At 41.8% G+C, this 24,178-nt stretch overlaps 1 protein-coding gene across 1 annotated transcript in view; it reads right to left on the reverse strand.

Moving 5' to 3' along the window:
* HSD17B14 (hydroxysteroid 17-beta dehydrogenase 14) overlaps positions 1-22,450 on the reverse strand; it is a 27,616-nt gene extending 5,166 nt beyond the window's left edge. The window contains exons 1-7 of the mRNA XM_018566099.1: positions 22,295-22,450; positions 14,676-14,711; positions 10,891-10,988; positions 8,082-8,148; positions 4,248-4,339; positions 2,759-2,863; positions 1,492-1,559 (exon numbers count right to left, since the gene is read on the reverse strand). Coding sequence (XP_018421601.1) covers positions 1,492-1,559; positions 2,759-2,863; positions 4,248-4,339; positions 8,082-8,148; positions 10,891-10,988; positions 14,676-14,711; positions 22,295-22,397 — 569 coding nt within the window. The 5' untranslated portion in view covers positions 22,398-22,450. The remainder of the gene's footprint in view (positions 1-1,491; positions 1,560-2,758; positions 2,864-4,247; positions 4,340-8,081; positions 8,149-10,890; positions 10,989-14,675; positions 14,712-22,294) is intronic.
* Positions 22,451-24,178: the final 1,728 nt, after the last annotated feature.

Below are 24,178 nucleotides of genomic sequence, written 5' to 3' on the forward strand. Positions count from 1 at the left end.
GGGGGAGGGGGTAGCGACAGGGCCACACATGGATTGGATTTCGGTAGATTCATAAGGAATCAGATGAAATTCAAGCATTGTATAGCCAGCTTTGGAGAAAGAGGGTGCTGTGGAAACATATTTTACAGTTCATTCATTTTATGTCTAATAACCCTCATGGCCGGTACTGTGTATATCCTAAATCAAACAAAAAAGCTATTTAAAATTAACCAGTTGACATCCGCAGTGTTAAACCCCCTTCCCATCCAGGCCATTATTCAGTATTCAGCGCTGTGGTACTTTGACTGACATTTATAGCTTTTGTTCTCCATGGTCCCCGTGTGTCAGGGGCGTAACTAGAAATCACAGGGCCCCATAGCAAAATTTTGTATGGGGCCCTGTGATTTCTAGTTATACCCCTTGCACAGCCCACTTGAGATCCCACGCAGCCCACCTGAGGCTCTCTATGGTGGGCTCTGCAGGGTCACCTTAGGTGGGCTGGTCGCACTCTTTACCTGTCCGCCTCCTCTTCCTCCACACTCGCTGATGGGCCCCGCCTCCTCCGTCACTGGGCCCGCCTCCTCCTCAGTCACCGTGCCCTGCCTCCTCCCCTGCTGTCGACCACGGACCCGCCTCCTCCCCTGCTGTCGACCACGGGCCCCACCTCTTCTTCCACTGCCGGGTCCGGCCTCCTCCACCGCCACTGCAGGCTCTCATTGACTCAGCAGCGGCTCTGGAGACGAACGCGCTGCTGCACAGATTACTGTCAGTGATCTGAACAGCAGCGCATTCTTCTTCAGAGCCGCCAGTGAAAGCCACCAGCAGAGGATGCCATAGCGACCCAGACGGTCCGCTCGGCATCGGGCTGGGCCCCACTGTGCCCCGGGCCCCATAGCGGCCGCCTGGGTCGCTACGGCCATTGTTACGCCACTGCTGTGTGTGCTGTAAAGTAGACACCGCTCCATTCTCACCCCGATGATGGACTACAATCTCACATTTAGTTTACTAATTTGTATTGAAGTTATAGTCCGTCACGGGAGACACAAATAAGATACATCTTTTTTATTAGTTAAGGTATTTGAATGCATTTTTAAGATTTAACTCCTGAGTTTAGTGTCACTTTAAAGGGATAAAAAAAAAGTACAGAGTAATTACCAAATTATTATTATTTTTTTGTGCTCCAGGGGCGAGAAAAATGACTGGATGAAACCCCAAATCAACAACTGGACCCCGAAATAGGAACAGTGGTTACATTTCAGAGTTCAACTCGAGACTTGAGATGTCAGCAGCCTCAACTCCTTTGCACAGGCTGGTTGTGGCAAAGATTTAGACCCTCATAACAGCGCTGGGTTATGGGCTACAAATTAGTATTTAGTTATGCATGCTTAGAAAATAAACATACATATGGAAATCCATATCAGTGCAAAGGGACCCCAATGATTAATAACTCTCCCTCATCCCAAGATTTACCCAACATATTTGAACTCTTTTGAATCCCTCCATGTAGCTTACCTGTTCACTCTCACATTGTACTGGCTTTCATCTATCGCCATCGCCTTGGTCATTGCCGTCACTGCTCCCTGGTTTAGAAATAAACAACCCATCAAGCACAGTCTAAATAAAACACATGTGGGGGGGGAGGGATTTACTAAAACTGAAGCAGACAGAATCTGGTGCATCTGTGCAAAGTAGCCAATCAGCTTCTCTCTTCAGCTTGTTCAGTTAAGCTTTGAAAATGAAAGATAGAAGCTGATTGGTTACTGTGTAAATCTGCTCCAGATTCTGTCTGCTCCACTCTTAGTAAATTCCCCTTATTAGAGTTGGTAGGTACCCTAGATGTATTGAGATTATTGATGTGCTTTATGGGGGGATAGAAGATCCAAGTCGGAGCATTTGATTGGCCAATAGAGACTGGTATTCTGGGGAATTTTAGAGTTTGATCCAGTAAGTGGTCCAGTGGTGGAGCATTGCCAGTGTGTTTCCTGTTGAGGATCTATATTCATCCGTGCTCATCTGCTACTTCATTTGCTATCTGCTGCCTCCCAAGTGGATCTACACTGATATGCCAACCGAGTCTGGTGAGTCTGGAGTCTATGTCTGTTACACCCTGGAAGCTTAGAATCCCTATACCCTCTCTCTCTCCAGTGAGGATGTTCAATAAAAGTTATTCTTCACTATACTACTGGAGTGGACATCAGTTTGTGGGCACTAGAAGAAGGGCTGTTAATGCTAATGGCTGGGCAGCTGAAGAACCTACCCTAGACAGACTAGAGATGAACCGGGCATTAAGCGGCTCCTTCAGGGGTGAGCGCTACATATGCATACATTGAGTGTGTGTTACCAGTGTAATATGTACCTCAAATATTGTAAGTATATTTTAACATGATTAGATGTTTGCTGAACCATATTTACTTTGCTGTGTTCCATATACAGGTTTTTTTTACATACTATGTGTATTTCATTACAGGTACTTAGCCTCCCTGATCAACAACTACAGTACTGAGATTTTTTTTATTTTTTTTTTAAATGATGGCGTCCACCACAAAAGAATGAGTTTCTTAAAAGATGGCAAAGGGAGTTATTCAGATACAGTGGGGGGAATGTATCATTATTGGAGTAGACATAATCTGAAACAGTTGCCCATTGCAACCAATCAGTTTCTACCTTTCATTTTCAAATCTGAGTGCTCAATTTTTACACACAGTTGCTATGCTTTCCCATTAACACCCAATGTAAATGTCATGTAACCTGGAAATACAGATTGCAGCTGTCACACTACCTTTGTGGCAACGTAGGGTATGGCATGTTTCTGGCCAATGATTCCAACAAGGCTTGAGACATTGATGATATTTCCCTGTGTTTTTCTTAGGTGAGTCAAAGCGTACTGAAATAGAAAATCATAAACGACAAGGGGAAATGTTTGGAGGAGCTGAAATATGAAAAGACAAATTTGAACAACAAATAACTTTTTTACTTTGGTAGAATCCAATTATAACTATATATCAAGCCGTAATTCACGCAGAATATGTTAAAGTGACATTAAAGTCAAAAGGTTTTTAAGCAATTTCAAACGCTGATGAGATCACTTACAATGGATGCTGCTCCTTGGTGTTTAGAAATTTTAGGGGTCATTCACTAAGCTGCTGAAGGCAGCCGAGTAAATAACCTAGCCGAAGTGAAGTCAGCCGAACGCTAAAATCTGCCGTACAACGGCTAGCTTCGGTTCAGTCGAACATGCTCAGTATGTTCAGCTGAGCCAAAGTTAAGAACATGTTCGATCCAGCATCCGGCAGTTCACTCGCTGCTGCTGTTGGCCCTATTCTCATAGGGGCGGAACGGCAGTGAGTGAATAGCCGAATACCGCTGTGCGGCATTCGGCCCGACTATTCTGCTCGCTTGCTCCGTGGTAGTGAGCAGAATAAAAAAATTACAAGTTAATAATAAATTAAAAAAACAGCGTGGGGGTCCACCTTCTGATTTATACCAGACCCTTTAGGTCTGGTAGGAATTTTGAGGAACCCCACCCCCAAAAATGGGGAAAATAAAACAGGGAGTCCCCCCTAAAATTCCCTACCAGACCCTTAATCTGAGCACAGGCAGGAAAGGGGGGGGGGAACGAGCAAGCACCCCCCCCCTCCCTATCATACCAGTCCACATGCCCTCGGCACTGGGAGGGTGCTTTTCCAGGGTCGTTGTGGAGGGCTTGGCGGTCAAAGTGAGCCAAAGGATTAGGTAATGCTTTAGCTCAATCCTTTGGCTCCTTTGTGAATAACCCTCTTAGTTTCCTGTAGAATCAGCTGATTACCTGAGTACTGGTCATGTACCATGTGCCATTTATTTGAATGGCACCCCATCGCACCTCCTACCAGCCGTGCATTGCAGCACAGCAATACTGTATATTGCATTGCGATGAAAAAAGTAGCACCGCAATCCCTGTGTTCAGTGTGTTTCTGCATATGCGTTTACATGCATTTGTAATGCATTGCAGTGTGTTAAAAACAGTGTACTGCCACAAATACATATGGAGACCCATAGGGAGGGAAAGTGTTCTATCTTCACTGTGTGTAGACTACAGGTTTGTGTTTAATGGCTCAGTCAACAACTCCTAGCCACAAATATCTTGGTATCCAGGTACTCAAGGTGCAATTAATCTGTGGTTTAAAGCAGAAAATTGCTGGTATGTTCGAATATCCAGTCGCTTAGTTGGAGCTTGAGCATTGTGGCCTGATAGGGATTAATGTACTGTAACTAACCCTTGTGATATTTACCTTTGAAGTCAAGAAGTAGCCAATAAGATTCAGGTTTAAAAGGTCTTGAAAGTCCTCTGCACTTGTGTCATCAATGATCTGCTCTGGAGGATCTAAAATGAAATTGTGAACAAAGACGTAAAGTTGAACTTTGTCATATCCAATGTAGCATTGTGAATCAGGTATATAGAGGTACAACAAAAGCAAAGTGAACTAGATTTACAGGTCACCACATCTGAGGAGCAGAGCAAGGTATTTTACCCAATGAAGCAGAAGAACAGAACGTATGGGTGTTAATAGATCACGTATGTTATTTGTGAACACATAAGTTGAAGGAATTACACAACTTTAATGTAATATTGCAGTGTGGTTCAACGGCTGCAACAATGAACATTAATGGAGGGATGTTCTACAAAGTGTGGAACTGTAAGGGAAGTCTGTGCTAAAGGCCTTGGCTAGCAGTTAATAGTACCTGGGCTACACATATATGTCAAACTAAGATAGGTGGAGAAACCCTAGACAATGATGTGTTAAGCCAGGGATGTCAAACTCAATTTAATCGTGGGCCGCATCAACATTATGGTTGCCCTCAAAGGGCCTGTAAGACTATATAAATGTATCTAATCTTTATCATAATTGCCTCTGCATTCTATTATCACTGGTTTTAGTAATAACTTAATACCTAGATCTGAAAGTAGAAGTCTAGGAAATGGCCTGGTGGGCTGGATTCGGCCCCTGGGCCTTGAGTTTGACACGTGTGTTAAGCGCACTACTATTGATGGGATGATTGGTAATGGTAATAGGTGTGCTGTCTCCTTTAAAAGGGGGGAGGAACCCCTCCACCACTCGGTAGGTACCCTCATCTCGATTCATTCCCCTCTGGGCATCATTTCCACCATCAAACAGCGGCGTAGCTCCTCAGAACCGCTGGCGGCACAGCACGTCAGAACCGCTGGCGGCACAACACGTCAGAAACGCTGGCGGCACAGCACGTCAGAACCGCTGGCGGCACAACACGTCAGAAACGCTGGCGGCACAGCACGTCAGAACCGCTGGCGGCACAACACGTCAGAAACGCTGGCGGCACAGCACGTCAGAACCGCTGGCGGCACGGAGCCCTATCGATCAGCCGCTACTGCTCAACCTGGCCAGCTGAGTCCGTCCTACACCGATGCACACTGAGGATTCCACCCTTTGAATTGGCAGCCGCAAGGATAACCCCTGCTTAACATTGTGCAACCATTCCACAGAGAGTTTTCCGCACACAGCCATGATCATAATTCCATTTTCCACCAGAGATGTTATGGTCCAGCTACCATTCCATAGAGAATGAAAAGAACTTTTCTACACAGATGTGGTAAACATCATTTCGCTTCTTCAATAAGAAAGACCTCTAACAGTGTTTATTCATTTTTCCCAACTCATTATTAACAATCAATTTTTGGGTAGTAGTGCTCCTCTGTTCTTTTCATTGGAGAAACCCTAGAGCTATTCTAATGGGAATTCTGTGCTCGGTCTCTTGTAAGCTGCCACACCCAGGTGTCAGATCCTGAAACAACAAATATGTTTGGTATTGAACTGTAAGTGGACTTGGTACAGAGTCATTTCTCGTGACTGCTATTATAGGGTCATACAGCGATAACTAAGGCTTTGGGCCTCCAATGAAAAACAGTTCAAGCAATAATCTTCAGATAATACTATTTGAAACTGTAGCACACATTTCCTGTTAAAATGTCTCCAAGAGTAAATTGGAAAATCATCCATGAAGATGAAGAACATCCTAACAAAGAACTGAGATGATCCCCAAAATTGGAAATAAAGTTCTATAGACAGAATAGAGAAAAGTGAAACTTTGTCTATGTCAGAGATGATGGGATCCATATCATCCACAAACTCAGCATTCCAAGTAAGATCATCATACCAACAGGGAAACTATGTAGTTTATTGTCATAGATCCTTGATGACCTGCCATAACCGAAGGAGCCATTAGTTCTAATTGTAACCTAAAATGTTTAAGGTGAATGCCTGGTGACCTCTCTGTGTGCCAAAGCTAAAGCAAAACAATCATCTAAAAGACAAAATACATCCATATTAGAAGGGGAGATACGAAGCAGTCTGCTGTTTTGGTTAAAGTCTAGATCTAGTCCCAATAGAGATACTGATACACTCCTTGAAACAAGCAGTCCATGACCTAAAACCTAGACCAGCTCTGTCAGGGGTGCTAACTTTCCTGCATCATTATCTGAAATACTGATCATGAATCATAGGAAATAAAAGAGCATGCTTGTTCACTCATGTGCTGTTAAAGAAGATATAAGATCTAACTGCATTGACCTTTGGTCTGATAAATCACAGAGTATCATTAACAATTGTCATTTATTTGAGTAAAATACTGATATTCACATTTTATCCTTTATTGCATATCAGTGCTGCTGATCTACTGCAGCCTCTTTGTAGTCACTTCCTATCTACATGCATTCCCACTACTGCTGCAAATCTTTTCTCAGGACGGGTTTGTTGATGATGACAAATGCCTGGACAATGTGTGTCAGCCTGGCCGCTTGTAGTCTCCATTGGGAGGATGTGATAGGGTGACAACACAGGAGATCGATTGAGAGAAAGGCACAGAGTGTTGTCTATAACAGAAGTGCTTGCACAAGAACCTTCAAGGAAGGATCACCAGGTATTATATTAAAGAACCCAGGGCAAATGAACTGTTAACCCTTACAGTGAGGCTACCCCTGCACTGCAAAGGTGAAGTGCTCGTTTTGTCTAGGGAGCTAAAATAACAGAGATATACTCCCCTGAATCGCGATCCTGGCTGGCTCCTAGACTGGTCCCTTTAGTCTCACTCCTCCTCCGCTCCAGTGATGGAATGTCCCTCGGCATCCTACCCTGTATAGGGCATGATGATTCACAGGACCATAGACTGCCGGAGTGGCGGGGGAGAGGCTGAAGGGACTGGTCTAGGAGCCAGCAATTGTAGAAATGTCACCAGCACACCAATCCAATGAAGCTTTTGCTATCTTAAAAGGATTGGTGTGCTGGTGACATTTCTACAATTGCTGACATTCGCGGCGCCATCCGCGGTCACTGTGAGCACCCCTCACTATAAGGGACATATTGGTAAGGAGTGCGACAAGGAGAGTACTTATGGTCTAGGAGCCAGCCAGGATCATGGTTTGGGTAATTAGATCTCTGTTATTTTAGTTCCCTACAAGCACATAACCCTTGCAGTCTGCTTTAAGGGAAAGCTTCAAATTACTGTTGACGTTACCTTTGTATAGTAAAGCTTATTCAAGATTTTAGTGGCTTTACATCTACTTTAATCTAATATTACATTTTGGTTGAAAACCTGAAAACATTCAGTGCTGCAAAATATGCAACAACAGAAGAATTCGGGAATGGGACAAATGGCCTTTTCACTGTATTGTATTTCTCAGACATTTCAATAGCGACATTTCCCTGCGGCAGTTTATGTCTCCCATAAAGGTGTCACTGCTTTGCAGCTTTGCTTTATGTCTCCCATAAAGGTGTCACTGCTTTGCAGCTTTGCTTTATGTCTCCCATAAAGGTGTCACTGCTTTGCAGCTGGATCCTCCAATAATATCTGTTCTTCTACATTATGATGAATCCATTGGATAAGCATAACACCATCATCTAGACTTGTACTGGACATGCTACAGCCCAGAATGTAGAATTTCGAAAGGGGGAATTATCTCACCACTGGAGTCCGAGAAATATAAGAAGATAACATGCGATTCAATATTCCAGCAGCCACACAAGTCTACAATATCTTTTTTGGATTTAGTAAACACGTCCGGCTTTTGGTTTATACAAATATTTCGTACTTACGCCATCCAGCATTGTTGACCAGACAGTCTATTTGTCCGAACGTTTTTACAGCTACTTCAATCAGCTTCTGTTTTAAATGGAATCCTGCGGTTAATTTTTCTATCTTTTACATCAATATTTCTTTGTTCAAACAGATGAATTCATAAAAGTTAGCAAAGTGTTAACTAAATGATGAGAAGGTGATAACACGTTGTAGATGGAAGTAACTTGGTGCAAGGTTTTTCCATCATGTGCGATTGTGATGATCCGTGAATTTTGCTATTCATTGGTGAAACTAACACATTTTTGGTGCCCGATCAAATAAAATGTTCTGCTAGGTGTAATGTATAACCGCACAGTCGCTAACAATTACACATCTGTACTCGTTGAACAACCTCTGAAAACAATACAAATTTGATACGCGGTATCTTTACTGAAGACTATTCCTTTTTTTAAAGCACAAATAATTATCCCAGTGACAGTAGTCCACCGGGATAAGAGGAAAAAGAGGAATTTGGTGACATGCCTTGATGCTGTTGGCTTTCATGCCTGCAGACATGTCCCCAACAATATTAAACAAAGAAAACATTTTCAGATTAATACTAGTGGTACACAAGTGGATATCGGAGAGTTTATTTCTTGTGATACGGAGGGAGTGGTGTATGGTCTAAATCCTTGGTTCTCAACTGGTGGGTCGTGACCCAAAAGGGGGTTGCGACCCCATGTTCAGTGGGTCGCCGCATGGCTTCCACTTTTCTAGGTGAGAGGATCCCCAGCCTCCCCCTAGCACAGCACTGTTCATTCTCACACCGAGCAGCTATTCAAAATATGCTGTCCGGTGCCAAGTGTTGACTTGAGGTGGGCTGGAGGTATGGCAGCGAGGGAGCTCCATCCATACATGCATTGCTTACAGCTTCCTCGCACGTCCTGTAGAGGTACCTGGACCAGAGTGACCTCACATTCTGGCTCCCGGAACCTCTACAGGCATGCATGGGAGCTGTACAAGCAATGCACATATGGATGGAGCTCTATCACAGCACAGCAACCCACACTGTTGTGCGTTCCATTGCAATGGTGGGCGTGTTGTAGGAGCCCATCAGCAAAATCTTGCCCAGGGTCCACTTAATATTAAAGACGGCCCTGGGTGGGTCCACAGACCCAGGTGAGCACACCTTTGTTGTTTGTGCATTCACTTGGTAGAAGTGAAGGATTATCAAAGAGTCTGTTTTCACTGTGCATGTTATGTGGTTTGAGTTCAGCCTATAATCATTGTTGTATTTTTCACGGTTTATATTTGATTGTTTTTTCAGCTCGGCACATTATTGCATAAATATTTTGTACTATTTCAGATATAATTTTAGTGCTTAGTAGCTCTTTTTCACCTTTTTTGTGTCATCACTGGCGCAGATCGTTTTTGTTTATTTGTGTTAAAGGAATACTCCAGTCAACAATAAAAATTAGACCTTGATATGTATACAGGTAGCATAGCTTGTCTGATCAGGGCATCAGTTTAAGGGACCTAAAGTATGTACCTTTTGATGAAGGAGGAGTATGCCAAGCATAATGTAAGCCCTCACGGGCAGGGCCCTCCTTACCATCTTGTCTTGAATTGTATTGTGATTGTAATGTCTAGCACAGCGTAAACTGTTGGCGCTATATAAATCCTGTATAATAATAATAATAATAATACTGTACCTATTCCAGGCTCTTCGCTCTTACACATAGAAAGCCTTTAGCATCAATGTGTCAGTTCTAAGAAGTTTCTTACAGCCACCAATCGCACATTCATTGCAAGTTTGGAAGTTACTGGTTATACAGTAAGCAAAGAGAGGAAGTTACACAGCACAACTTTCTGGAAAAAACCTGTGCCTGCTGTAGAGCTATATATAGCTAAAAACAAATATTCACAAAGCTATTCATTCAGTGAAACAGCATGTACATTTGTTCTGTGCAAATTAACAAGCTGTAAGAATGGGACAAAATCTTTCTTAGGCTATTTTCTCTTTTGGTCAAATGTTCTTCAGATATTATGGGCAGTAGTAAAAAAAAAAGGTTCCTTCATAAACAACATCGAATGAAATAGGAAAATACCGCATTATGGCTGCTAGATGGAGCTGAAGATCATGGGAAATAAATACATCTTAGTAACAAGAGATACAATGCAACAGTTCTAGAGAATGCTGAAGGAACGTAGGAAACAGATTTAACCATTGCTGCAACTACAAGGATCCTGTAGTAACAATTGTTACATTTATCTGCTAACTCCCTCCAGCATTCTCTAGAATTGTTACTGCCCATAATATTTGAAGAACATTTGACCAGAAGAGAACATTGTCAAAAGCAGGGGTGCCCATTAGGTCGATCGCGATCTACTAGTCGATCGCAAGGCGATCCCTGGTAGATCGCGATGTCCTGTCCTCCTGCCGTGAGAGCATTACATTCTGCCCCATTCTCACAACAGCTGGTTAATTTGCATAGAACAAATGTACATGCAGATTTGCTGGACAAATAGCTATGTGACTTTTTATAAACTCATATGTGTTAAATGGCGCTTTAGTATAGTTTATACATTTTTATTTATTTTCCAAAATGTTGTCTAGCTACACTGGTTCTCCGCACCCAGAGCCTCATGATAAAAAACTACCAGTGCCTGACTTTATGCTTAGTATTACTATTTGGGCAGCAGTACAAAATGGATACAAGAAATGATAGTTTCCCTACAGTCACTGAGACAAGAGAAGAATTTACAAGGCATCTCAAGGATACACTGGAAATTGTTCTGTGAAAGAAGAAACTCTTACTTGATAGAAAAGAAATAGAGTGTGGTTACCTTGATATCATCCTCTCTTGTTACATCACAAGACACATAGACAGCAGACCCCGGTCCACATTCTGAAAGCTCATGCTCAAGGTCACTCGCTGTCTCTTCTGCAAATTATAACAAAGATGTTTTATAAGACAGGTATGTACATGTATCTGATCACCACCTCAAACTGTATCTATGATTCCTAAATAGAGGGCGACGCTGTAAAAGTAAGTTGTGTCGAACAGAAGATTGCAGTTTTATAAAGTTTTAGTTGTGATTTGTTATCTGATCATTTTAGATACAGCATTTGGTATTCCTCAGTTAAAGTAAACCTTTACCAAAGATGGGCAATTCAAACTGAGCATATGATGAAAAAACATAATCAGAGGTTACCTTTAGAAAAAAAAAACCCATGCCAAACTTGTCATTAGATCCAGAGATAAAAGTCATATGTGTCCCTGCCCTTCGTACATCCTGATCCCCCATACTTGTCATTTAATGTGGCATTCTTATTAACTAATGGGGAGGTAGAAGGGCAGAAACAAGCTTTAAGAGGAACTACATCCTGATCCCCCATACTTGTCATTTAATGTGGTAGGCATTCTTATTAACTAATGGGGAGGTAGAAGGGCAGAAACAAGCTTTAAGAGGAACTTTACCCATATCTTTAAAATAACAACAAAGGCACCTTTAGAAATGCTTAGTAATGACAATCTACACACATATACTTCTAGATAATTGCAAGCTTTGTATTCTTTGCATACCTTGTTTCTCTTTTCTTCCCCAGTCTTCTGACAGTGGCCATTTTTGCTAAGGGCAGATTACTAGATCTCCCTTTACTTCCTGGAACTCTGGCACATGTAACTAGGACATGTGACCATGCACATCATCTCAGGGGAGAACAATTCCTTTCCCTGAGATCTCATGAGATTACAGATGAGACTTCCCAGCAATTCTCTGCTGATGTAACCTTCGAGGGATGCAACGCTTGGACACATTTGTGCCAAAACTGGACCACAAAGTAGAAAAAACTCTATTTGTAAAGGGATGCAAAGCTTGGGCACATTTGTGCCAAAACTGGACCACAAAGTAGAAAAAACTCTATTTGTAAGTAAATGAAAAACATGTTTGTTTAACTAATGCATGTAAGATTTTAAATCAGCATGCAGAGCTGCATGCTGATGTGATTTTCAGTGAAAGGGGGGTAAGGGTCTGCTTTGACATTTCCACACCTCAGGAAGATCTTTGTAACATTTAAATGTGAACATGAGAAGATATCAATCTCTTTTTCTGGGATAATACATATGGTTACATGGTTATAGTTAATGAAGTAAAAAAAAAGACAAAGGTCAACCTAGCTCAACCTATGGGTGTGTGTATGCGAGGTTAAAAAGAGAACTATGGGGTAACCTTTTTATTCCATAGTTCTCTTTAGGGTCACAGGAGGACATAACTAACTCCCCCTCGGGACTCAAAAGCTCAGTATATAGCGAGCTATATACTGAGAGCACCACAGCCGGGACGGATCATGACAATACTGTCGAGATCCACCCAGCTGTCCGATTGATAGCGGGCGCTGCCTATCTAGAGGCAGAGCCAGCTGTGCCCGCCCCCTCCCCGTCTGTTCCTTCAGTCAGAGGATCGGAGAGGGGAGGGGGGGAAATCCCTGCAGGGAGATGATCATTAAGTGAGCAAGCAACGGTATGTGTTCACGCACTTCCTGATCAATAGAGTCAACGTGTCACAGTTTCAATGTCACACGTCGGCTCTAACTATGAGGATGACTGTAAATCTCTCACCTCATAGTTCTCCTTTAAGTCTTTAACAATTCCCATAGTCCTGTATATTATGTTAACGGAGGAAGATATCTAAAGTTTTTTACATTTATCAACACCCTCAGCTAGTACTACTTCCCAGGGAAGGAAGTTTCACATTTTTACTACTCTAACAGTAAATAAAACAAACACTTCCTCAGTTTACAGTTAAACCTCCCTTCCTCGAATCTCAAATTGTGGCTGAAAAATAATCCATTGCTGGAAAAATCTGTCCATTCAGTATATTCAGGTAAGCAGCTGACCTTATTTTTTGGTTACATAATGTTGCTGAACCTAGTCCTACTATCCAATGGAAGGCTCTGACCTATTTGCTTAGCTAAATCCAGGTTGTGACTTTTATTTTGGACAGGCAGTGTATTTGTACATTTTGGTCATATCCCCCCTTCTCCAGAGTGAATAAATACAGCCACAGCTTCCTTAGATAACTTCTAGTATTCTTTGAAAATGTTTATAGGAAGCATTGGTATCGATAGACCCTGGCACCTGGGGCATATACTGAAGGTCTGCGTGATATCCTGTGATCTCCCCCTGAACTAAACCCCCAATGTATGGGGACACTACACATCTCTGCTCAGTCATACTTCTGAACACTGCACTTAGTGAGCCGTGTGCTGTATTACATACACCTGGTTACTACACTCTGTAAGCTCTGATATAAAAGACTGCTGCACTTTGTAAGCTACGCTGTATATTGTGTTCTCCTGAAAAAAAAAGTGTTCATTGTATCAACGGTAGTAGTTCTTTATTATTTTAACAACGTCTTTCAGTTTAAACCAGCTAAATACTTTCTGGGTGCATCTTAACAATAGGTGTACTTTTGTGCAACGATCTCTTTGCAAAGGTCCAACACACCTCCTGCTGAGTCAGACCCAGAGCACACCAGTCAGCAGAGAGCATGAGCTTTGCTTATTGCAGAGCTATAGGGGTGTGACGGACCACTGCAATGAGGCCACTGCTTCCCCACAGAGAGCGAGGGTCCCACAGTGCAGCTTCTGATAGGGGTTAGGCTTTCTACTCGCTGTTGTTTTGATCCACATGGAATGTATTTAGCTGATGTAAACTAAAGGTTCAGTTGCTTTTTAGGTTAGCTGTATGTCTATATTATGTGTGAACATGACAATACATAATAAAAGAGTTTGATTTCTTATACATATTCCATTGTGTTCTAGATTTACTGTATGTGCGTCTCTGAGACTCTTGCTTGTGTCATAGTAATTATTAGGCATATTGTATGCGTACAAGGACTGTGGCTTATGTGTGGAGTGTATACAATAAATTAAGTCATTTTCTATTTAACCATGCCCCTTTAAGGCAGAACTCCCACAAAATTATCTTATTTATGGGAAGATTTAAGGTCCACTGTTTTTCTTCAAACCCATGCTAGAAGCCTTACATGTGACATTTATAGAGCTAGAACAGTTAACCCCTGCTTAAATATTTTTTTGTTATACGCCCAGTTTGATTTGGCCCAGATTTGTGGCAGATATACTTTAAAGTGCAGTTACAAACATTGGGGTATGCTCCCCCTCTAAGTTATACATTCACCTGTTGAAATCTTCTATGTGTGGCCTTCTCAGTGCAGCACAGCTTCTTTATTGCGTCCTGCGCATGCATGTCACAATCTCCATCCATTCCTATGGAGAGTTTGTAGCCCAGGAGAGTACATACAGAGAGTGTTAATTGTGCATAGGATTAAATGGAGATTGCAGCACACATGCACAGGACTAAAGATTTTGAGAAAGGACTATGCAGCCTCCTCATTGGACCCAAGACAGATGGGAATTCGACGGGGATGGGGATTCTGTTAGCAGATTTCCCATGCTCCTGGAGTTACAGTATATAACTGCCAATTTGTCATTTTTCATTTTACAATGTGGATGGGTGTCATTAAAGTGCCTGTATTTAAAAACTAAAAAACTAAAATTAAAAAATTCTACTTGCCAATTTAAGAGAGTAAATGGATGTGAATCATACCTTTTGAACAGAACACCACTGAAGCGCCATTCTTCACTGTGGTACAGTCCCAGAGAAACCAGAAAAAGATAAAAATTGTAGGTTACTAAAACACAAATTATACTTTTAGGTACATGTAAATAATATATGCCATAATATCTGCAAGATCCACAGTTGTCTTGGACTCTTTCAACTTTTGGTTTGGCATCCATTTCTGTACATTTTTTACTTTGGGTCACTTCTGGGTACCCATATGGGAGGCCTGCCTATTGGAGGCTGCCATTACCATAGTGCGTGAACATGTATGGATGAACTATCTGAAATCCCACTGCCTCTTAAATTGTTTCTTAATGTGTAGGTCTCATACATGAATGTGTCCATCTACCATGTAATGCCTATGTCTAGCCTGGAGCACACAGTGGTTCTGGATACTTGTGTGTGATCTATTTTTGCAGTGCCTTACCCACTGTGGCATTGCGTGGCAATACCACTGTGTTATGTGGCCTCAAAGTGACCCAGGATTCTCAGCCAGAGGGGCTGAGTGGCTCCAGGAATAAATTACTTGTACCAGGAAAGGACTTTTCAGTTCTTTCCTTGTTTTCGGGATCCTAGTATGGATCCTGGAGCCAGGAGATTTCTTAGAGCTCTGGGTGGGACGAAATCTCCATTCCATGGGTCCATGCCTTAATAGTGATTATGCACCTGTGTACATCCCTCATGAAGAGGGTGCTGGGATTTGTTCAGGCCCCCACCTGGGAGACAGGAGATTGCCACCTGGGGGCCAGCACAGCAGGCAGCTGCAGGATAGCACAGTATTGAGGTGGTCTGGAGGAACCAGACCGTGGCCCTGCGGATTGAGGCCGGAGCAGCAGTGCTGCAATAGAGAACTATTGAAAAACTGGTGTGAGACGACTTGGTGATTGGTGAGCCAATATATGTATATTCTGCTGAAGACAAGCTTTCTTTATGTTGGACATCCTGATTACCTACTGTTAAAAGAAAATAAAGACTATTTGTTGATGGAGAAACGCTGTGCGAGTGCTCTGTGAGCTCCCCAACTTCACACCACCCATATAATACAAATATGGTACCTCAAGCCCCGGGGTACTACTCTGTGTATTACTGAGATCTCAATTGAATGCAAAGGCCGATCACTGGTCAAGAACCCACAATTTCCCTTACCCATACCTATTCCCACTCCCTTCTAGCCTGATCTACAATAATATTTTTTTCAGAAACAATGAAACACCCTAAGACAGATCTACAATGTGATTACAAGTAGGCATAAAGATAAGTGTAGAGGTGTGCTTGCTGAACACCTGAACTTTTTTTTGGCTGTCTGCATTTTATTCTTTGGACAAAAAAACCCCATCAAATAATGAGCCTAATAATGGGCCATTTATGGCACAAGAACAGGTCCAGTATCGTTGAATGCAGCTTCTATAACCCTCAGGAACCATTTGAAGCCCATTGCACTCTTAAAACAAACAAAAAACACTTTTATTTAATTTCCCCATTGATTAATGTGTTTTGCTGAAAAGGTAAATTGATTAAATCTTCCAGTGTTTGCCAAAATTGTGAGAAAATAAAAACTCAGTTCCACTCATCCCTAGTGCTTAGAGCAGCCCACAAGTGCGGTAAAGCAGACCCCCCACTTGTGGTCTTCAGGGATCATTGAATCCTATGAACATCACTCCTGATGTGCACTCTGGTAATTGACTATTAGCCTGAGGTGTACAGCCAGGGCCGGATTTCCCACAAGGCCAACTGAGGCCCGGCCTCGGGGCAGCAGGGAGTAGAGGGACAACAGGGGAGTGGAAATAGTATCTCCCGACGCCCCGGGACATGCAGTTCCGGGAGCCAGGCGGGTAGTTGCTTTCTACATTTAGCCCTGCTTTGGGCAAGCAAGGCTAAATGTAGACATGTGGAAGCCGCCGCTTGTTTTGTACAGGTGATCTCGGTGATGTCGCCAAGATCACTTGTATGCAGCCTGCATACAGGGGGGCGATTGAGGAACCTGCCATTGGGGCAGCAGAGAGAGTAAATCCGGCCTTGTGTACAGCATGTACAGATAAACGCTTATTCCAAGGCAAAAAACAACTGGACAAGGACAATAGCTTACCACACTATTAAGTAAGTCCATAATTTACTAACTCAAGATAAATCATTAAAAAAAACCTACATGGCCTTCTTAGACTTAGCCAAAAAGTGTGCCAATTGGAGAACAGAAAGAAAACGATCAGTACAAAAGGATAGTGGAGCAAAGAGACAAAAAAGCCTCCATTGAGAAGAGGAGGGATGTAGTACCTGGGAAGGTGCATAATGAGGTGTGTGTGTGTCTGGACACACAGGTAAGGAAGGTGACAGGGGACTTAATTAGGAGAAGATGGCAAAGAAAAGGAAAAAGAAAACAAATAGTGGGGCCCGTGGAGGAGAGCAGGGACACACATAGTTACATAGTACATAGTTACATAGTATTTGAGGCTGAATAAAGACATAAGTCCATCAAGTCCAACCTATTGTTGATGTGTGCGTATGTGTATACACACACACACATACTGTATATAAAATTTTGGTGTTCGATTAATAGAAATTTTTTTTAATCGATTAATTTCGATTAATGATAACGCACATACAGATCCAACTACATTGGCCTATACACATACAGCACAGCAATGAAGTAATAAAATGAACTAGGATCACACTAATCCAGCACGTTATTAATCTCACGTGACTACATAGTTACATAGTACATAGTTACATAGTATTTGAGGATGAATAAAGACATAAGTCCATCAAGTCCAACCTATTGTTGATGTGTGCGTATGTGTATACACACACACACATACTGTATATAAAATTTTGGTGTTCGATTAATAGAAATTTTTTTTAATCGATTAATTTCGAAACGTCACAGGATCTCCGACGGGACTCCCGAAAGCCGGGGGAGAGGTAAGTCTTTTCATTTTCGATCAAAAGATTTTTAATCAATCAAAAAGTTTAACGATTAATCGAGGAATTAATCGTTAATTTCCCCAGCCCTAATATATATACATACATATACATGCACATACACATATGTACATACACACATACATACATACATACAAACACACCCTCACATACACACATAGGACCTTGTATCAGTTCATTCTTAATTGTACTTGTATCCCTGTATGTTATTGTTTCTCGTCTAAAAGCTTCTTCAATTATTCCACATTCTTAGCTGCAATCACTGCCTCTGGCAGCGAGTTCCAGACCTTAACCTCTCTAACTGTGAAGAACCCCCTTCGCCCCTTGTGCTTGAATTTCTTTTCCACCAATTTTAGGTGGTGGCCTCTAGTCTTTGTTACGGAGTTAATTGTAAAGAGTTTGTTGCTAATGTTACTGTCACCATTAAACAATTTGTACATGAAAATCATGTCCCCCCTTAATCTCCTTACTTCTAACGTGAACATATTTAAATTTAGTAGCCTTGTCTCATTGCTCTGGTCATCCATTCCCCTAATTAGTTTGGTTGCACAGTCTCATTGTCACAGGTTGGCTAGAACTATGAGGTGAGTAAAAAGCACTCACCTCATAGTTATCCTTTAATACAAGACAGGATTCTACTTGCTTTGTTTACAGCAGTCTGGCACTACAAGCTATTAATCAATCTGTGGTCTACAATAACCCCCAAATCTTTTTTTTTTCTGACTTTCCTAATGGCATACCCGTGATGGTATAGCCCATTTGCTTATTTTTATTCCCAAAGTGCATTACTTTGCATTTGTCGACATTAAACCTCATCTGCCATATATTAGCCCACTCCCCTATTTTATCCAGGGCCTCCTGTAATGTTAAACTGTCTAGGTCCATTTCTATTACCCTCCCGATTTTGGACCTGTGAGTGGGGATCTTGTAGCTGGAGCAGGAGAAAATGTGCACAAAAACCCTTCTAGAGGCAAATAGGATCTGAAGAGAGGGAAGTGGTGTGGGCAACATTGTCTAAAAAAACACTGGAGATGTGGATTTGATCATAAACCAGCATATACATCACAATCCAACAATGAGTGTTGCAGCTGTAAGTGTTACATTGCCCCAGTGCCCAGACTATGGACATTATAGTTGTTACATATTCTTATCAAGCAGTAAAAGGACTTTAAAACAAATCATCCCTGATCTTTTTAGCTGCTTGAACTGTGAAGTAATTCATACTTAAAGTGCATTTCCACTATTACAGCCAAATTGGGATAACACTTATTTTATATTGTTATATGTTCTCATTTACATTGTGTAGCTTAAAAAAGTGGAAATATTTCTGCTTACATTTTGAAGTGCTTTATACTTGCTTAAAATCCTCCCTAGCTTCCCCCCCCCCCCATGTAATGTTAAGAAAGGGGTTGTGTGAAGCTTTGTTTACTCTAATTAACCCTGTATTTTATTATCCGTTATAAACTAGTTTTGAACACTGTCTGTCCTAATGAAGGGTTAAAGGCCTTGAGGCATTAGGCTCAATTCGGAAGCTTTAACACAAGTATCTATATTTTAGTCATGTGACTGTCATCTCCAAATCTCCTTGGATTCAAATTAAAATAACTGTCACTTAAAAAAATAATAAGTATCTTCATCCTGGTGTGTTGGCTTTGTGAACTGAGCTAATTGAGAGTGTTAATGAAGGAATCTCACTCTGTCCCTCAGTCTGACACTATAATTTCACTCTCAAACTGCTCAGAGTAGACTAGAATTTGCACAAAGGCCTTCACCAGGAACACAGCTATAAAGGTAAGAAATACTGTATATTTTTAAAAATGATTTTTGGATATGTTGTTTGATTAGACATAGCAAAACATATAGAGGTGTTTTCTCACATTTTACTACAAAAGTGGAACTACACTTTAAGGGCTAATGCACAAGGGTGCCCACACCCGTACAATGTAAATCTGTCCATATTTCCCCAGCCAGGGAGCCACAGGTGCTGCTACAGCCTCCCATAGAAGTCAATAAATGTACACGGCTTCGCAGCCACATTAGCTATCACCTGATTCATGTTATATTGTCCTCTATACCCCTGTAATTGACGTCTTAAGATGAAGTTTCTTCGCAATGCCTTTAGCAGCAGAGGTAAATGAGGGCTTGTTTTAGAATGTTGTTACTGCTTGTTCGGAATATGTAAATACTTTTTGTGCACAGTCTGGGCACAGGTTCATTTTAAACTTATGACTGTGGTCTTTATAATCTAGTAGTTGAACTTGTTCTGATTACGTAGCTGAGCTGCATATACAGTTTTGCTCTTATTTAGATATCTGTATGGATAAAGGTTTGATTAAACATCTACATAGTGCAAAATGACATACAGATGATCCTCCCATTTTTTTTACTTTGCAGGTTATATGCTGTTTTGTGCTTACAGTGACATTTGTTAGTGTTAGATAACATTGCCTAATTTAAAGAACAACTCTGGGAATTTAAAAAAAACATATCCTTTCAGTGGGCCTGCCCCTGCACTGCAAGGGTTAAGTGCTTGTTTTGTCTAAGGGAGTCACAGCAGTTTTACTCACCTGGTTCTCAGTCCAGCTCGGCTGCTAGACTGGACACGCAACCTCTTCTGCCTTGGGCTCCAGTGGTCTATGGGCTGCTGATGTCATCAGGTCTATCGCAGATCCATTGACTTGCATTGCACGTGAGAACTCCGGCTGACCACCGTGGGACAGAGGATCAGGTAATAATGCTTTATTTGCGCCCCCACTGCAAGGGCATGTTTTTTCTAATTCCTGGAGTGTGCATGCACAGTTGGTTATTTTGTTGGTGTGTATTGTATTTGTTCTACAAGTAAATCCCAATAAAGATTCAAAAAGTTTTTTACAAACAAAAATCACTAAGGGGAGTGCCTAAAACCCTTTGTGTTTTATATTTAATAGTAAGTGTTATACTTTTTCTATAATAACTTTTAAAGCTGAACTTCGGGCAAATATTGTCTAACTACAAGAGGCATGTGTATTCGGGGGCGGAATTACCGGTGGTGCAGCAAGTGCGGCCGCCCCAGGGCCCAAAGCTGGGGTTGCCCACTGACGGGGGAGGACTGGGCCGGAGGGAAGGGAGGCAATTGCCCCAGGGCAGTGGCCTAACTACCGCCATGCCCGGGGCAGAGGGGGGCCCGGTCAGGAGGCCATGGCCCAGCAGCGGAGGTGGAGGAGGCTGGGGCCCAGCAACGCCGGTCCGGAGGAGAAGAAGGATGGGGCTCAGCAACGCCGGTCCGGATTAGAAGGCTGGGGCCCAGCAACGCCGGTTCGGAGGAGAAGAAGGCTGGGGCCCAGCATCGCTGGTCCGGAGGTGGAGGAGGCTGGGGCCCAGCAGCAGGGGAGAGGAGCTGCATGTGCAGGTAAAGGGACCCTGACCAGTGCACCTAAGACCCTGCAGAGCCCACCATAATGAGCCTTAGGTGGACTGTGCAGGATCTATGGTGAGCTCTGCAGGGTCACTCTCAGGTGGGTTATGCAGGGTCTCTGGTGGGTTCTGTGGGGTCTATAGTGTATAGTGTGCACACAAAAAGTTGATTTAAGTCCTTTGAGGATATTGAGGTGCCCAAAGTTCAGCTTTAAGGAAGCCTGATGGTGCTATAAACTGCAAGACAACTTTCACATTCTGAATAGAACAATACAAAAAGCCGTCAACTCTGTAAAAAAACTGCGTTGTCAAATATTGACTAAAGCAGTGAACTCTGAATTCTAATCTGAAGCGTTACAAAACTGAACAGCATTAAAAACCGACAGGATCCTTCTATTACCTTATACAAGTGAGAATGATAGAAAAAAAAAAGGAGTGTGTGAATTGATGAAAACAGGACTCAGATTTATACAGCAATACAGAATGTTACAAAAGCTGTTAGTTTAATGCTCATACACCCACACATTGGTGGCAATGCTGATGTAACTGTCTACAGTCCTCTGTACCAGACTATTATACTATATTATTCAATAATGATCATTTAGATGACATTTCTTAGTTTAATAAAAGGTTGTTCATTTATTACCAGGGCTGTCCCAATAATGAGGCAAACAGAGGCGCTTGGCTAAGGCATTTTATTGGACCACGTGGGGGGACGGTAGGTGTGCCCGCTGCCAGAGCGTCTCAGGTTGCTAAGAGCCAGGTATAGTGCACTGCCGGTGTCCCTAAACACATTAAACCCCCCCTGACACCCCCCCGGGAAACGTGCACCACCAGCACCCAACATAACAACCACCCCCATAACATGCATCCGCCAGAAATCCACCACAAGTCCCTCCCCCCGCCTCAGGTGGTGAAGGGTGGAGGGACACCCCTGCATGTTACTGTTATAAAACTAAAAAGTGTAATTAAATGTGGAAATTGATCAGCTCCATCATGTTCTACAATGAGTCAGAGAGAGGAGAAGATTTTGGAAATCCCCATTTAGAAATTTTAGGAGGAAAGTTGATAAGCAAAATAAAGTTTGTCTCTTAACTCAGGTACAGTTTACCCCTTTGGAACCTGCTCCTGCAATATACAAGACATTTCTTCTTTCCTTTTACAGTTTTATGACAATATTTTACAAAAGAATTGCAATTCTAAGAGATATTTGGCATGAATAAAAGCGGTAATATATTTGTACATCTAAAGAAAACTTAGTGACAAGCTCTTACCAAATACCCTGACAACCGCTTCACCAATGCCTTTTGTACCTCCTGTTACTATGACCACCTTGTTGTGGTACCTAAGACTGGCTTCTGGTCCACCAGCAGCCATAGTGCCTTGCCTGAGATACACTTCACAGTTCACACAAGTGTTGCTTCAGCATGCTAGCAATCACGTTACTGTCATCTGATCTAAAACCAACAGGAAAGAAACTGGGCATGCTCCAGGAGCAAGACATGATGGGAAATGTAGTTTGTTGCACGGATCAATCATTCAGGAAGTAGTGATGCTGAACGATAATCACAGTGTGCCATTGTATTAGGCTCATATAGGTCTCTTATAATAAAGCACAGATGACAGGACTTTTGTAATATACATATACAAGTACACAAAGCAGCAATTCTAAATATAGTTATAATCTCGTCACATGTTAACCCTTGGATGAACACAGACAGTTTGGTGTTTAACCTCTTCAGCTCTGTATACCCCTTATGAACCAAAGCAATTTTTACATGTCTGCTACAGCCCTATGGATTGAGGGGAAAAACGTTGTCATTACTAGAGATAAGATGACAAAGTAATACATATGTTGTTATTATTATTATTATACAGGATTTATATAGCGCCAACAGTTTGTGCAGCGTTTTACAATATAAGGAAGACATTAAAATCACAATACAATTCAAGACAAGATGGTAAGGAGGGCCCTATATGTTTTTTACAAGGCTTTTTTCCCTATATTATTATATTCTAACTTTCCTATTATTATAATGCAAAAATTATTTTGTTTTATATGTAATCCATAGACATAAAAAAAACTATAAAAAAAAAATTCTACTTTGATCAGTGTTCACTTTTAAAAAATGTAGTATTACTGTAGACCAAGCTTTGGCCCTCCAGCTGTTGTGGAACTACAAGTTCCATAAGGCATTGACTGACAGCTACAGGCATGACTCTCAGAGGCAGGTGCATGATGGGTTTGGTAGTTTCATCACAGCTGGAGGGCCGGCGTTTGGCTACCCCTGCTATAGATAATAAGTGTGAATTGTATTCTGTAATTTGAAATTATATTTCTATTTCAAAACATTGTAAAGTTATTTGCAAATAAAGTAAAGGGAATTATTTTTTTGCTAACAAGACAAAACTAAACAAACAAATTGTAAAAGACTTTCTTATGAATGGTAAAAACATGTATACGACCATATGAACTGTATGAGCTAAGCAGTGGAAGTAAGGGTTAACAAGAGGCTTATTCAGGTCCAGCCGGTTGCCAGAGGACGCAGCAGGTAGATTGTACTGTAATATTTCAACCAGACCCTGTCACTAAATTCCAACAATCGCAGGTAAAAAGCACAACATTAAGTATATTAACCCTTTCGCTGCCAGAGCCTTTTTAGCACACATGTTATAATCTACGTTTTAGGCCTGAGAAATATTTAAAATCCCCAAGAATTATGTATTTCCTGAAAACACAGACACCGTAGAATAAAATGGCAGCAGTAGCACATTTTTATGGCGCATGATATTAGCTCAACTCCTTATCAAACTTAAAATTTTAGGAACAAATAGACTTAAGTTAATTTTGGTGCATATAAACACTATGTAATATATTTTTTGGTAAAATATAAAATGAGTTTGTGTGGAGTAAATAGATACATAACATGCCAAGCTTACAAATTGTGTGCGCCCGTAAAACAGCAACAAATAATACAGTGCCTCAAATTCTTCATAGGTAACGCCATAAAAGCCTGTACAGGTCATCAGTTTAGAGTTAACCATGAATAATCATCTCAGTCTGGCGTACACGGCGATACCAAAAACAAGTGGCGCAATCAGCGTTTTCCTACTTGGGCCCACAGGCGCTTGTTTGCGTTAGTATGCAGGAGTTTGCA

The sequence above is a fragment of the Nanorana parkeri genome, unplaced genomic scaffold (genome assembly GCF_000935625.1).
Source record: "Nanorana parkeri isolate BGI_ZX_2015 unplaced genomic scaffold, ASM93562v1 scaffold917, whole genome shotgun sequence".
Taxonomy (NCBI): domain Eukaryota; kingdom Metazoa; phylum Chordata; class Amphibia; order Anura; family Dicroglossidae; genus Nanorana; species Nanorana parkeri.